At 46.3% G+C, this 15,265-nt stretch overlaps 1 protein-coding gene across 1 annotated transcript; it reads right to left on the reverse strand.

The window, feature by feature from the left end:
* Positions 1–13,767: 13,767 nt before the first annotated feature.
* On the reverse strand, positions 13,768–14,676 carry LOC139274022 (histone-lysine N-methyltransferase PRDM9-like; the record flags this gene model as incomplete). The annotated part of the gene is made up of 1 exon (XM_070891074.1): positions 13,768–14,676. A coding segment is annotated over exon 1 (909 nt), but the record flags the coding sequence as incomplete, so codon positions are not given.
* Between the last annotated feature and the right edge of the window lie 589 nt (positions 14,677–15,265).

A 15,265-nucleotide genomic window follows, 5' to 3' on the forward strand; every position in this document is an offset into this window, starting at 1 on the left:
AGTGAGAGTCAGTGCCAGAGGAACCTGTAACCCTGTGAGAGCTGGTGCCAGAGGAAACTGTACCCCCGTGAGAATCAGTGCCCGAGGAAACTGTACCCCAGTGAGAATCAGTGCCAGAGCAAACTGTACCCCAGTGAGAGTCACTGCCAGAGGAACCTGCACCTCAGTGAGAGCTAGTGCCAGAGGAAATTGTACCCCAGTGAGAGCCAATGCCAGAGGAAACTATAACCCAGTGAGAGGTAGTGCCAGAGGAATCTGTATCCCAGTGAGAGTCAGTGCCAGAGGAAACTGTACCCCAGTGAGAGTCAGTGCCAGAGGAAACTGTATCCCAGAGAAAGTCAATGCCCGAGGAAACTGTACCCCATTGAAAGTCAGTGCCAGAGGAAACGGTATCCCAGTGAGAGTCAGTGCCAGAGAAAACTGTACCCCAGTGAATCAGTGCCAGAGGAAACTGTACCCCAGAGTCAGTGCCATAGGAAACTGTACTTCAGTGAGAGTCAATGCCAGAGGAAATTGTACCCCAGTGAGTCAGTGCCAAAGGAAACTGTACCCCAGTGAGAGTCAGTGCCAGAGGAATTGCACCCCAGAGAGTCAGTGCCAAAGAAAACTGTACCCCAGTGAGAGTCAGTGCCAGAGGAACCTGTAACCCTGTGAGAGCTGGTGCCAGAGGAAACTGCACCCCCGTGAGAATCAGTGCCCGAGGAAACTGTATCCCAGTGAGAATCAGTGCCAGAGCAAACTGTACCCCAGTGAGAGTCACTGCCAGAGGAACCTGCACCTCAGTGAGAGCTAGTGCCAGAGGAAATTGTACCCCAGTGAGAGCCAATGCCAGATGAAACTATAGCCCAGTGAGAGGTAGTGCCAGAGGAAACTGTATCCCAGTGAGAGTCAGTGCCAGAGGAAACTGTACCCCAGTGAGAGTCAGTGGCAGAGGAAACTGTATCCCAGAGAAAGTCAATGCCCGAGGAAACTGTACCCCAGTGAAAGTCAGTGCCAGTGGAAAAGGTACCCCAGTGAGAGTCAGTGCCAGAGGAAACTGTACCCCAGAGTCAGTGCCAGAGGAAACCGTACTTCAGTGAGAGTCAGTGCCAAAGGAACTGTACCCCAGAGTAAGAGTCAGTGCCAGAGGAAACTGTGCCCCAGTGAGAGTCAGTGCCAGAGGAAACTGTACCCCAGAGAGAATCATTACAATTCAAAATATCTTCAGTTATCTGCAACAAGTTGCATTTATAACGCGCCTTAAACATCGTAAAATATCCCAAGGCACTTCACAGGACCGTTATCAAACAAAATTTAACACCCAGTCACATAAGAAAGTATTAGCACAGGTGACTAAAAGCTTGCTCAAAAGGGTATGTATTAAGGAGTATTATAAAGATCAAGAGGTTTAGGGAGGGAATTCCAGAGCTTATAGCCTCGGTGGCTGAAGGTACGGCCACCAATATTGGAGGGATGAAAATTGGGGCTGCTCAAGAGGCCAGAATTGAAGGAATGCAAAGATCTCTGAGGGTTGTGGGGCTGGAGGAGATTACAGCAATAGGGAGGGGCAAGATCCTGGATGGATTTCAAAACAAGGATAAGAATTTTGAAATTGAGGCACTGATGGAGCAGGAGCCAATGTAGTTCAGCAAGCTCAGGAGTGATGGGTGAACGGAAATTGGTACAAGTTGGGATAAGAGGGCTGAGGACAGATTGATTAGAATAGGCCTATATTCTCTGGAGTTTAGAAGAATGGAAGGTGATATAATTGAAACATAAAATTCTTAGTAGAATTGACAAGGGCTGGATAGTCTCGAAGTAGGGATCCTAGTATTAGGAAGAGATCGCCCATTTAAGACTGAGATGAGGAGATATTTCTTCACTAGAGTTGTGAATCTTTGAAATTCTCTATCGAATAGAGATCTTACTGAATTGTGGAGTAGACGGGAGGGGTCGTATGGCCTACGCCTGCTGCTATTTCTTGTGTTCTTGAGGAAGGATTACGGGCAGGAGTGTTTTTGATGAGCTTAAGTTTGCGGAGAGTGTGAGGCCGATCAGGAGAGCATTGGAATAATCCAATGTAGCGGTAACAGAGGCATGGATGAGGGTTTGAGCAGATGAGCTGAGGAAGGGGTAGAGACCGGCGATATTATGGAGGTGGAAGTAAACGTACTCAGTGACTGAGGGAATATGGGTTCAGAAGCTCATCTCGGGGTCAAGTACGACGCCAATCAATAAACTGCAACTCTCCATATCTGTGTTTCAGTATATTAGAATACTACATATCTCTAGTGATCAATTAATCAGAAATGCTTCAATATTAGTAGTTATCAATATATTTTCTTATAATTCTAAATGTTGATGAATGAATAATTGATTCTATGGGTGATAGGCCATGCTGGTCTTTCAGATGGCTCTGTGCATCGTGATCAGTGAATTGTCTCTGTACTTCCGCTTCAATCTTTCCATTGGCTTTCTCACCAGATGGGAAATATTTGAACATTGAGATCTGATGGTGTCGGTGTGAGTTCAGCCGCACCGAATGTACAGAGATCGGTCCATCTGCTGGGCTCTGCCTCAAACTGGAGTCACCTCTTAGATCAAAGCCCTTTGCTCTAAAACACACACAAGATTCACTGTGACTGTGTTTAGAGACAGAAACTGATCTCACTTCACATCCCATTACACGGCCTCATGCTGGATAATTGTGCTCGGTGGTCAGACTCTCCCAGTCTCATTTCCTGTCTGACTGTGTAACCTGTGTGTACTGTCTACAGGACCGGTGTGTATCTGAAAAAATGGCACTTTCTCTTACCTTCCTCCCCAGTCGATCTATTGAAGCCCTTTCAATCGGAAGCGGCTCACTGGTTGGTGCTCTCACAATCCTGTGCTGGTTCACCTGCTGTAGTTCCTCAGTCCACAATCCCTGTTTCCTTCTAGCTGTGGAACTTTCTCAATCACTCCGCCATTCACCGGGAGATCTAATTATGACAGGGCAGAAAATGAGAAGAATATTAATATCGTGAAATGGAATGCAGTGTAAAGTGTTTTCCCAACATTTCAGCAAAGTACATGTCCAGTATTTATTTGATTTTATCCTTTTCCTCAGATCTCTGTCCCGCCCTTCTGGGCTTAAAGAAAAACACCAGAATTCTCCCCGGGTTACACACTATCTGATCTCACTGGGCCCCCTGGTTGCACGCGGGAGGCGGGGAGGAGGACGGTTACAGGAGTCCCTCAGCTGTCCCAGGAACCCCCCGACTCCTCCCTCCCCGGTCATTCTGGTGGGGTGTCTGTGTGCGTGTGTCTCTTCCCAAGGAGGATTCAAACAACCTTCCGGATATAAAAGGGGTCGGAGGGTCGAGTAAGAAGGAGGAACTGAGGGAAATCCTTATTAGTCGGGAAATGGTGTTGGGGAAATTGATGGGATTGAAGGCCGATAAATCCCCAGGGCCTGATGGACTGCATCCCAGAGTACTTATGGAGGTGGCCTTGGAAATAGCGGATGCATTGACAGTCATTTTCCAACATTCCATAGACTCTGGATCAGTTCCTATCGAGTGGAGGGTAGCCAATGTAACCCCATTTTTAAAAAAGGAGGGAGAGAAAACAGGGAATTATAGACTGGTCAGCCTGACATCGGTAGTGGGTAAAATGATGGAATCAATTATTAAGGATGTCATAGCAGCGCATTTGGAAAGAGGTGACATGATAGGTCCAAGTCAGCATGGATTTGAGAAAGGGAAATCATGCTTGACAAATCTTCTGGAATTTTTTGAGGATGTTTCCAGTAGAGTGGACAAGGGAGAACAAGTTGATGTGGTGTATTTGGACTTTCAGAAGGCTTTCGACAAGGTCCCACACCAGAGATTAATGTGCAATGTTAAAGCACATGGGATTGGGGGTAGTGTGCTGACGTGGATTGAGAACTGGTTGGCAGACAGGAAGCAAAAAGTAGGAGTAAATGGGTACTTTTCAGAATGGCAGGCAGTGACTAGTGGGTACCGCAAGGTTCTATGCTGGTGCCCCAGCTGTTTGCATTGTACATTAATGATTTAGACGAGGGGATTAAATGTAGTATCTCCAAATATGCGGATGACACTAAGTTGGGTGGCAGTGTGAGCTGCGAGGAGGATGCTATGAGGCTCCAGAGTGACTTGGATAGGTTCGTTGAGTGGGCAGATGAAGTATAATGTGGATAAATGTGAGGTTATCCACTTTGGTGGTAAAAACAGAGAGACAGACTATTATCTGAATGGCGGCAGATTAGGAAAAGGGGAGGTGCAATGAGACCTGGGTGTCATGGTACATCAGGAATTGAAGGTTGGCATGCAGGTACAGCAGGCGGCATGTTGGCCTTCATAGCGAGGGGATTTGAGTACAGGGGCAGGGAGGTGTTGCTACAGTTGTACAGGGCCTTGGTGAGGCCACACCTGGAGTATTGTGTACAGTTTTGGTCTCCTAACTTGAGGAAGGACATTCTTGTTATTGAGGGAGTGCAGTGAAGGTTCACCAGACTGATTCCCGGGATGGTGGGGCTGACATATCAAGAAAGACTTGATCAACTGGGCTTGTATTCACTGGAGTTCAGAAGAATGAGAGGGGACCTCATAGAAACGTTTAAAATTCTGACGGGTTTAGACAGGTTAGATGCAGGAAGAATGTTCCCAATGTTGGGGAAGTCCAGAACCAGGGGACACAGTCTAAGGATAAGGGGTAAGCCATTTAGGACCGAGATGAGGAGAAACTTCTTCACCCAGAGAGTGGTGAACCTGTGGAATTCTCTACCACAGAAAGTTGTTGAGGCAAATTCACTAAATATATTCAAAAGGGAGTTAGATGAAGTCCTTACTACTCGGGGAATCAAGGGGTATGGCGAGAAAGCAGGAAGGGGGTACTGAAGTTGCATGTTCAGCCATGAACTCATTGAATGGCAGTGCAGGCTCGAAGGGCCGAATGGCCTACTCCTGCACCTATTTTCTATGTTTCCCCTCCCCCTCTCTGCGTTTCTCCCCTCCCCCGGGACGGACGGACGTACTGTGTGACTGTGACTGTGACTGTGACTCCCTCTCCCTCTCCCTCTCCCTCTGGGACACTCCCCCTCAGCCGCCGATCACCTGCCGCCATTTTGTACTTCTTTCACCAACCGTCAACATCCGGGGATTTTGGACATGCGCAGAGCGCTCTCAACGAGTCGATGTGATACGTTGCTGCTATTGGGTGACAGCGTCTGATTGACATCTGGGCCCACCAATCGCGGCCCGGCACAGCTCCAGGAACGTCCCGATCATTCGCACAGCCGGAGGCGGGGCCGCTCCCTGTCACGTGACTCCTGATTTGAATCCTGGGCGCGTCCACCGCCTGTGACGTCCGTCACACAGGAACGCGAGCTGTGTGACGTCGGTATCCTGGCAACGCAGTCTCTGTGACGTCTTGTACACTGACTGCAGGAACGGGCTGTGTGTGTGATACATGTCTGTGTACAGACTGTGTGTGTGTGTGATACATGTCTGTGTACAGACTGTGTGTGTGTGTGATATATGTCTGTGTACGGGCTGTTTGTGTGTTTGGGAGATGTCTGTACCTGTGTGTGTGTGATTATATGTCTGTGCTTATATGTGTGTCTGTGTGTACGCGTGTGGCTATATTTGTCTCTCTGTATCTGTGTTCCCCCTGCCCCTTTATCTGGATCTTTCTAAATACTATTCAGTCCCAATGTCTGGGTCAATCACCTCCCCAGAAAGTGCTGAATTGTCACTTTAATCTGGTGCATTCTGATTAATTTGATTCCTTTCTTCATTTGTTCTTCAGATGTGGGCGGCGCTTTCGAGGCCAGCATTTATTGCCCATCCCTAATTGCCCCCGAGAAGGTGAGAGTGAGCCGCCTTCTTGAACCGCTGCAGTCCGTGTGGTGAAGGTGCTCCCACAGTGCTGATAGGGAGGGAGTTCCGGGATTGTGACCCAGCGACTATGAAGGAACGGCCAATATATTTCCAAGTCAGGATGGTGAGTAACTTGGAGGGGAACTTGCAGGTGATGATGTTTCCATGCGCTTGCTGCCCTTGTCCTTCTCGGTGGTAGAGGTCGTGGGTCTGGGATGTGCTGCCAAAGAAGCCTTGGTGAGTTGCTGCAGTGCATCTTGTAGATGGTACACACTGCAGCCACGGTATGCCGGTGCTGGAGGGAGTGAATGTTGAAGGTGGTGGATGCAAAGCCAATCAAGTGGGCTGCTTTGTCTTTAAAAAAGGAGGTAGACAAAAAGCAGGAAACTATAGACCAATTAGCCTAACATCTGTCATTAGGAAAATGCTTGAGTCTGTTATTAAGGAAGCAGTAGCAGGACATTTGGAAAAGCGTAATACAATCAAGCAGAGTCAGCATGGTTTTATGAAAAGGAACTCTCACTTCACAAATTTGCTGGAGTTCTTTGAGGATGTAATGAGCAGGATGAATAAGGGGGAACCAGTGGATATGGTGTATTTGGATTTTTAGAATGCATTTGACAAGGTGCCACATAACAGGTTACTGCACAAGATAAAAGTTCATGGGGTTGGGGGTAATATATTAGCATGGATAGAGGATTGGCTAACTGACAGAAAACAGAGTCAGGATAAATGGGACATTTTCTGTTTGGCAATCCGTGACTAGTGGGGTGGTGCAGGGTTCGGTGCTGGGGCCTCAACTATTTACAATCTATATTAATGACTTGGATGAGAGGATCAAGTGTAATGTCGCTATGTTTCTTGATGATACAAAAATGGGTGGGAAAGTAAATTGTGAGGAGGACACAAACAATCTATAAAGGGATATTGACAGACTAAGTGAGTGGGCAAAAATTTGGCAGATGGAGTATAATGTGGGAAAAGGTGAGATTATCCACTTTGACAGAATAAATAGAAAAGCAAATTCCAAATTAAATGGAGAAAAATTGCAAAGTTCTGCAGTACAGAGGGACCTGGGGGTCCTGGTGCATGAAACACAAAAAGTTAGTATGCAGGTACAGCAAGTGATCAGGAAGGCAAATGGAATGTTGGCATTTATTGCAACGTGGATAAAGCAGAGAGGTCTTGCTACAGCTATACAAGGTATTGGTGAGGCCACACCTGGAATACTGCGTGCAGTTTTGGTTTCCATATTTACGAAAAGATATACATGCTTTGGAGGCAGTTCAGAGAAGGTTCACTTGGTTAATTCCGGGGATGAGGGGGTTGACATGAGGAAAGGTTGAGTAGGTTGGGCCTCTACTCATTGGAGTTCAGAAGAATGAGAGGTGATCTTATTGAAATGTACAAGATTACGAGGGGGCTTGACAAGGTGGATGCAGAGAGGATGTTTCCACTGGTGGGGGAGACCAGAACTAGAGGGATGATCTTAGAATAAGGTGCCGCTCATTTAAAACAGTGATGAGGAGGAATTTCAACTCTGAGAGAGTTGTAAATCTGTGGAATTTGCTGCCTTGGAGAGCTGTGGAGGCTGGGTCATTGAATATATTTAAGGTGGAGATAGACAGATTTTTGAGTGATAAGGGAATAAAGGGTTATGGGGAGTGGACAGGGAAGTGGAGCTGAGACCATGATCAGATCTGCCATGATTGTATTAAATGGAGGAGCAGGCTCGATGGGCCAAATGGCCCAATCCTGCTCCTATTTCTGATGTTCTTATGGATAGATGGAGGGCTAACTAACAGAAGACAGAGAATCAGGATAAATGGTTCATTCTCCGGTTGTCAAACAGTAACTAGTGCGGTGCCGCAGGGATCGGTGCTAGGAACCTCAACTATTGGGACCAAGTGTAATGTAGCTCAGTTTCCTGATGATACAAAGATGGGTGGGAAAGCAAGTTGTGAGGAGGACACAATGCAGAGGGATAGTGACAGGCTAAGAGAGTGGGCAAAAATGTTGTAGATGGTGTATAATGTGGGAAAGTGAGGTTATCCACTTTGGCAAGAAAAAGAAAAACACAAATTATTATTTAAATGGAGAGATATTACAAAATGCTGCAGTACAGAGGGACCAGGGGGTCCAGCGGGGGGTCTCTGTCATAAGAACATAAGAAATAGGAACAGGAGTAGGCCATATGGCCCCTCGAGCCTTCTCCGACATTTTATGTGATCATGGTTGATCCGATCATGGACTCCGGTCCACTTTCCTGCCCGCTCCCCATAACCCTTATCGTTTAAGAAGCTGTCTATCTGTTTTAAATTTATTCAATGAGCCACAGCTCTCTGAGGCAGCGGATTCCACAGATTTGCAACCCTCTGAAAGAAGAAATTTCTTCTCTTCTCAGTTTTAAATGGGCGGCCCCTTATTCTAAGTTTATGCCCCCTATTTCTAGTCTCCCCTATCAGTGGAAACATCCTCTCTGCATCCACTTTGTCAAGCCCGCTCATAATCTTATACGTTTCAAGAAGATCACCTCTCTTTCTTCTGAATTTCAATGTGTATAGGCCCAACCTCATCAACCTTTCCTGATAAGTCAACCCCCTCATCTCTGGAATCAACCGAGTGAACCTTCTCTGAGCTGCCTCCAAAGCAAGTATATCCTTTCGTAAATATGGAAACCAAAACTGCATGCAGTATTCCAGGTGTGGCCTCATCAATACCCTGCAGAACTGTAGCAAGACTTCCCTGCTTTTATACTCCATCCCCTTTGCAATAAAGGCCAAAATTCCATTGGCCTTCCTGATCACTTGCTGTACCTGCATACTAACCTTTTGTGTTTCATGCACAAGTACCCCCAGGTCCCACTGTATTGCAGCACTTTGCAATCTTTCTCCATTTAAATAATTTGCTCTTTGATTTTTTTCTGCCAAAGTGCATGACCTCACACTTTCCAACATTGTACTCCATCTGCCAAATTTTTGCCCACTCACTTAGCCTGTGTATGTCATTTTGCAAGTTTTGTGTGTCCTCCTCACACATTGCTTTTCCTCGCATCTTTGTATCATCAGCAAACTTGGCTACGTTACACTCGGTCCCTTCCTCCAAGTCGTTAATATAGATTGTAAATAGTTGGGGTTCCAGCACTGATCCCTGCTGCACCAGACAATGAACCATTTATCCCGACTCTCTGTTTTCCATTGGTTAGCCAATTGTCTATGCTAATATATTACCCCCAAACCCCGTGAACTTTTATCTTGTGCAGCAACCTTTTATGTGGCACCTTGTCAAATGCCTTCTGGAAGTCCAAATACACCACATCCACTAGTTCCCCTTTATCCACCCTGTTTATTACATCCTCAAAGAATTCCAGCAAATTTGTCAAACATGACTTCCCCTTCATAAATCCATGCTGACTCTGCCTGACCGAATTCTGCTTTTCCAAATGTCCCGCTACTGCTTCTTTAATAATGGACTCCAGCTTTTTTCCCAATGACAGAAGTTAGGCTAACTAGTCTACTTTCTGTCTCCCTCCTTTTTTAAATAGGGGTGTTGCATTTGTGGTTTTCCAATCTGCTGGGACCTCCCCCGAATCCAAGGAATTTTGGTAAATTACAACCAATGCATCCACGATCCCTGCCGCTACTTTTCTTAAGACCCTAGGGTGCCATCAGGTCCAGGGGATTTATCTGCCTTTAGTCCCAGTATCTTACACCTCCTTAGTGATTGTGATTGTATTCAGTTCCTTCCCGCCGTATAGCCCCTTGACTATTCATTGTTGGGATATTGTTAGTGTCCTCTACCGTAAAGACTGTCGAGGACGCAAAACACAAAAAGTTAGTATGCAGGTACAGCAAGTAATCAGGAAGGCAAATGGAATGATGGCTTTTATTGCAAGGGGGATGGAGTATAAAATTAGAGAAGTCCTGCTACAACTGTACAGTGTATTGGTGAGACCACACCTGGCATACTGCGTACAGTTTGATTTTCTTATTTAAGGAGGGATATACTTGCATTGGAGACAGTTCAGAGAAGCTTCACTGGTTTGATTCCTGAGGTGAAGGGATTGACTCATGAACAAAGGTTGAACAGCTTGGGCCTATGGTGCAGAAGGAAGGGATTCAAATTCCTGGGACATTGGAACTGGTTCTGGGGGAGGTGGGACCAGTACAAACCAGACGGTCTGCACCTGGGCAGGATTGGAACCAATGTCCGAGGGAGAGTGTTTGCTCGTGCTGTTGGGGAGGAGTTAAACTTATATGGCAGGGGGATGGGAACCTATGCAGGGAGATAGAGGGAAATAGAACGGGGGCAGAAGCAAAAGATAGAAAGGAGAATAGTAAAAGTGGAGGGCAGAAAAACCCAAGGCAAAAAGCAAAAAGGGCCACATTACAGCAAAATTCAAAAGGGGCAAAGTGTGTTTAAAAAGACAAGCCTGAAGGCTCTGTGCCTCAATGCGAGGAGTATTCGGAATAAGGTGGATGAATTAACTGCAGATAGCAGTTAACGGATACGACGTGATTGGCATCACGGAGACATGGCTCCAGGGTGACCAAGGCTGGGAATTCAACATCCAAGGGTATTCAGCATTTTGGAAGGATAGACAGAAAGGAAAAGGAGGTGGGGTGGCATTGCTGGTTAAAGAGGAAATCAATACAATTGTAAGGAAGCACATTAGCCTGGATAATGTGGAATCGGTATGGGTGAAGCTGCGGAATTCCAAAGGGCAGAAAACGCTAGTGGGAGTTGTGCATAGACCATTAAATAGTAGTAGTGAGGTTGGGGACAGCATCAAACAAGAAATAAGGGATGTGTGCAGTAAAGGTACAGCAGTAATCATGGGCGACTTTAATCTACATATAGATTGGGCTAATCTAACTGGTAGCACTGCGGTGGAGGAGGATTTCCTGGAATGTATTAGGGATGGTTTTCTAGACCAATATGTCGAGGAACCAACCAGGGAACTGGCCATCCTAGACTGGGTGATATGTAATGATAAGTGACTAATTAGCAATCTTGTTGTGTGAGGCCCTTTGGGGTAGAGTGACCATAATGTGGTGGAATTCCTTATTAAGATGGAGAGTGACAAAGTTAATTCGGAAACTAGGGTCCTGAACTTAAGGAGGGGGAGCTTCGACGGTATGAGGTGTGAATTGGCTAGAATAGACTGGCAAATGATACTTAAAGGGTTGATGGTGGATAAGCAATGGCAAACATTTAAAGATCACATGGATGAACTTCAGCAATTGTACATCCCTGTCTGGAGTAAAAAGAAAACTGGGAAGGTGGCTCAACCATGGCTAACAAGGGAAATTAAGGATAGTGTTAAAACCAAGGAAGAGGCATATAAATTGGCTAGAAAAAGCAACAAACCTGAGGACTGGGAGAAATTTAAAATTCAACAGGGGAGGACTAAGGGTTTAATTAAGAAGGGGAAAATAGAGTACGAGAGGAAGCTGGCATGGAACATAAAAACTGATTGCAAAGCTTCTATAAATATGTGAAGAAAAAAATATTAGTAAAGACAAACGTAGGTCCCTTGCAGTTGGATTCAGGTGAATTTATAATGGGGAACAAAGAAATGGCAGACCAATTGAACCAATACAAAGGAAGATACAAATAACCTTCCGAATGTATTCGGGGACAGTGGATCTAGTGAGAATGAGGAACTGAAAGATATCCTTATTAGGTGGGAAATTGTGTTCGGGAAATTGATGGGATTAAAGGCTGATAAATCCCCGGGTCCTGATAGTCTGCATCCCAGAGTACTTAATGAAGTGGCCCTAGAAATAGTGGATGCATTGGTGATCATTTTCCAACAATCTATCGACTCTGGATCAGTTCCTATGGACTGGAAGGTAGCTAATGTAACGCCACTTTTTAAAAAAGGAGGGAGAGAGAAAGCGGGTAATTATAGACCGGTTAGCCTGACATCAGTAGTGGGGAAAATGTTGGAATCAATCATTAAGGATGAAATAGCAGAGCATTTGGAAAGCAGTGATAGGATCGGACCGAGTCAGCATGGATTTATGAAAGGGAAATCATGCTTGACGAATCTTCTGGAATTTTTTGAGGATGTAACGAGTCGAGTGGACAAGGGAGAACCAGTGGATGTGGTGTATTTGGACTTTCAAAAGGCTTTTGACAAGATCCCGCACAAGAAATTGGTGTACAAAATCAAAGCGCATGGTATTGGGGGTAATGTACTGACATGGATAGAGAACTGGTTGGCAGACAGGAAGCAGAGGGTCGGGATAAACGGGCCCTTTTCAGAATAACAGGCAGTTACTAGTGGGGTGCCGCAGGGCTCAGTGCTGGGACCACAGCTCTTTACAATATACATGAGGGATTTGGATGAAGGAATAGAGTGTAATATCTCCAAGTGTGCAGTTGACACTCAACTGGGTGGCAGTGTGAGCTGTGAGGAGAATGCAAAGAGGCTGCAGGGTGACTTGGACAGATTAGGTGAGTGGGCAAATACATGGCAGATGCAGTATAATGTGGATAAATGAGAAGTTATCCATTTTGGGGGCAAAAACACGAAGGCAGAATATTATCTGAATGGTGGCAGACTAGAAAAAGGGGAGGTGCAACGAGACCTGGGTGTCATGGTTCATCAGTCACTGAAAGTGGGCATGCAGGTACAGTAGGCGGTATAGAAGGCAAATGGTATGTTGGCCTTCATAGCTAGGGATTTGAATAGAGGATCACGGAGGTCTTACTGCAGTTGTACAGGGCCTTGGTGAGGTCTCACCTGGAATATTGTGTTCAGTTTTGGTCTCCTAGTCTGAGGAAGGAGGTTCTTGCTATTGAGGGAGTGCAGCGTAGGTTCACCAGACTGATTCCAGGGATGACTGGACTGTCATATGAGGAGAGACTGGATCAACTGGACCTTTATTCACTGCCATTTAGAAGGATGAGAGGGGATCTCATAGAAACATATAAGATCCTGACAGGACTGGACAGGTTAGATGCAGGAAGAATGTTCTCGATGTTGGGGAAGTCCAGAACCAGGGAATATAGTCTTAGGATAAGGGATAGGCCATTTAGGACTGAGTTGAGGAGATACTTCTTCACTCAGAGAGTTGTTGACCTGTGGAATTCCCTGCCGCAGAGAGTTGTTGATGCCAGTTTATTGGAGATATTCAAGAGGGAGTTAGATATGGCTCTTACGGTTTCGGGGATCAAGGGGTATCGAGAGAAAGCAGGAAAGGGGTACTGAAGGAATGATCAGCCATGATCTTATTGAATGGCGGTGCAGGATTGAAGGGCCAAATGGCCTACTCTTGCACCTATTTTCTATGATTCTATGCTTCTATACTTATTGGAGTTTAGAAGAATCAGAGGTGATCGTATCGAAACATATAAGATACTCAGGGGGTTCAACAAGGTAGATGCAGAGAGGATGTTTCTTCTCATGGGAAAATCTAGAACTAGGGGCATAGTTTAAGAATAAGGGGTCGCCGATTTAGAACAGAGATGAGGCGAAATTTATTTTCTCAGAGGGTCATAAATGTTTGGAATTCTCGACCCCAGATATCCAGATTTTTGAGCGATAATGAAGTGAAGGTTTATGGGGAGTGGGCAGGGAAGTGGAGCTGTGTCCAAGATCAGATCAGCTGTGATCATATTAAATGGCAGAGCAGTCTCGAGTGGCCAATGGCCTACTCCTGCTCCTATTTCTTATTTTTTTTAAAGGGTGAAGTATGGATACAAACACAATCAGCATTTTTTTTAATCTGACCCTTTTCCCGTTGATTAATTGGTGAAATATCCCAAATATTAAACTTCAGCCCAGTCATAGGGGAAGTCAATATCAACAGAAAGAAAGCCCAACTGTCAGAATGGACATGATTTAGTCTGGGACAACAGCAGAATCCAAACCCTGCAGTCACTTGTGAACTCGTTGGTGTCTCAGCAGGTTGGATAACTCAGTGAATCCCTTCCCACACTCGGAGCAGATGAACGGCCTCTCCCCAGTGTGAACTCGCTGGTGTGTCAGCAGGCAGGATGATCGAGTGAATCCCTTCCCACACTCGGAGCAGGTGAACGGTCTCTCCCCAGTGTGAACTTGCTGGTGTTCCAGCAGGGTGGATGACTGAGTGAATCTCTTCCCACACTCGGAGCAGGTGAACGGTCTCTCCCCAGTGTGAACTCGCTGGTGTGTCAGCAGGTTGGATGACCGAGTGAATCCCTTCCCACACTCGGAGCAGATGAATGGCCTCTCCCCAGTGTGAACTCGCTGGTGTGTCAGCAGGTTGGATGACCGAGTGAATCCCTTCCCACACTCGGAGCAGATGAATGGCCTCTCCCCAGTGTGAACTCGCTGGTGTCTCAGCAGCTGGGATGACACAGTGAATCCCTTCCCACACTCGGAGCAGGTGAACGGTCTCTCCCCAGTGTGAACTCGCTGGTGTTCCAGCAGGCGGGATGATCGAGTGAATCCCTTCCCACACTCGGAGCAGGTGAATGGTCTCTTCCTAGTGTGAACTCGCTGGTGTGTCAGCAGGTGGGATGATGTCGTGATTCCCTTCCCACACTCATGGCAGGTGAACGGCCTCTCCCCAGTGTGAACTCGCTGGTGTCTCAGCAGCTGGGATGACCGAGTGAATCCCTTCCCACAATCGGAATAGATGAACGGCCTCTCCCCAGAGTGAACTTGTTGGTGTGTCAGCAGGTTGGATGACCGAGTGAATCCCTTCCCACACTCGGAGCAGGTGAACGGTCTCTCCCCAGTATGACTGTGTCGATGAGCTTCCAGCTCAAACGGGTAATTGAATCCCCTCCCACAGTCCCCACATTCCCACGGTTTCTCCATGGTGTGGGTGTCCTTGTTTCTCTCCAGGTTGGACGATCAGTTGAAGCCTGGTCCACACACACAACACGTGTACTATTTCTCCCCGCTGGGAATGGTGTGATGCTTTTTCAGGCTGTGTAACTGGTTAAAGCTCTTTCTGCAGTCAGTGCACTGGAACACTCTCACTCGGGTGTGTATGTCTCGGTGCTTTTCCAGTCACACTGATGTTTGAAATCTGTTCCCATAGACAGAACAAACAAACATTTCTCCTTCCACATTCAAAGGCCGATGATATTCAGGTCCTGAGGAATCGAGTGATTCCATCAGATCTTGATGTGATGTTTGGTTTGAGTTTCCCGTCTGCAAATCTTCCCCTCCTGATACCCTGGAAAAGGAGTTTACAAAATCATTACTGCAAGTACAGGACAGAAATTCAGAACAGACAATTCTAAATTGTATGGAACATTCTTTCCTCTCTTGTTCCTCCAAAGCAGTAAATTCCCGCCCCATACACTCTTCCCCGTCCCTGCCCTGAAATTCAAACACATCGCATGTCTGAAGGCAGATTGTCCTCCGCTCCTAATTATCATCACCAACTCTAGCTGGGTTC

This window comes from Pristiophorus japonicus, chromosome 9 (assembly GCF_044704955.1).
Source record: "Pristiophorus japonicus isolate sPriJap1 chromosome 9, sPriJap1.hap1, whole genome shotgun sequence".
Taxonomy (NCBI): domain Eukaryota; kingdom Metazoa; phylum Chordata; class Chondrichthyes; family Pristiophoridae; genus Pristiophorus; species Pristiophorus japonicus.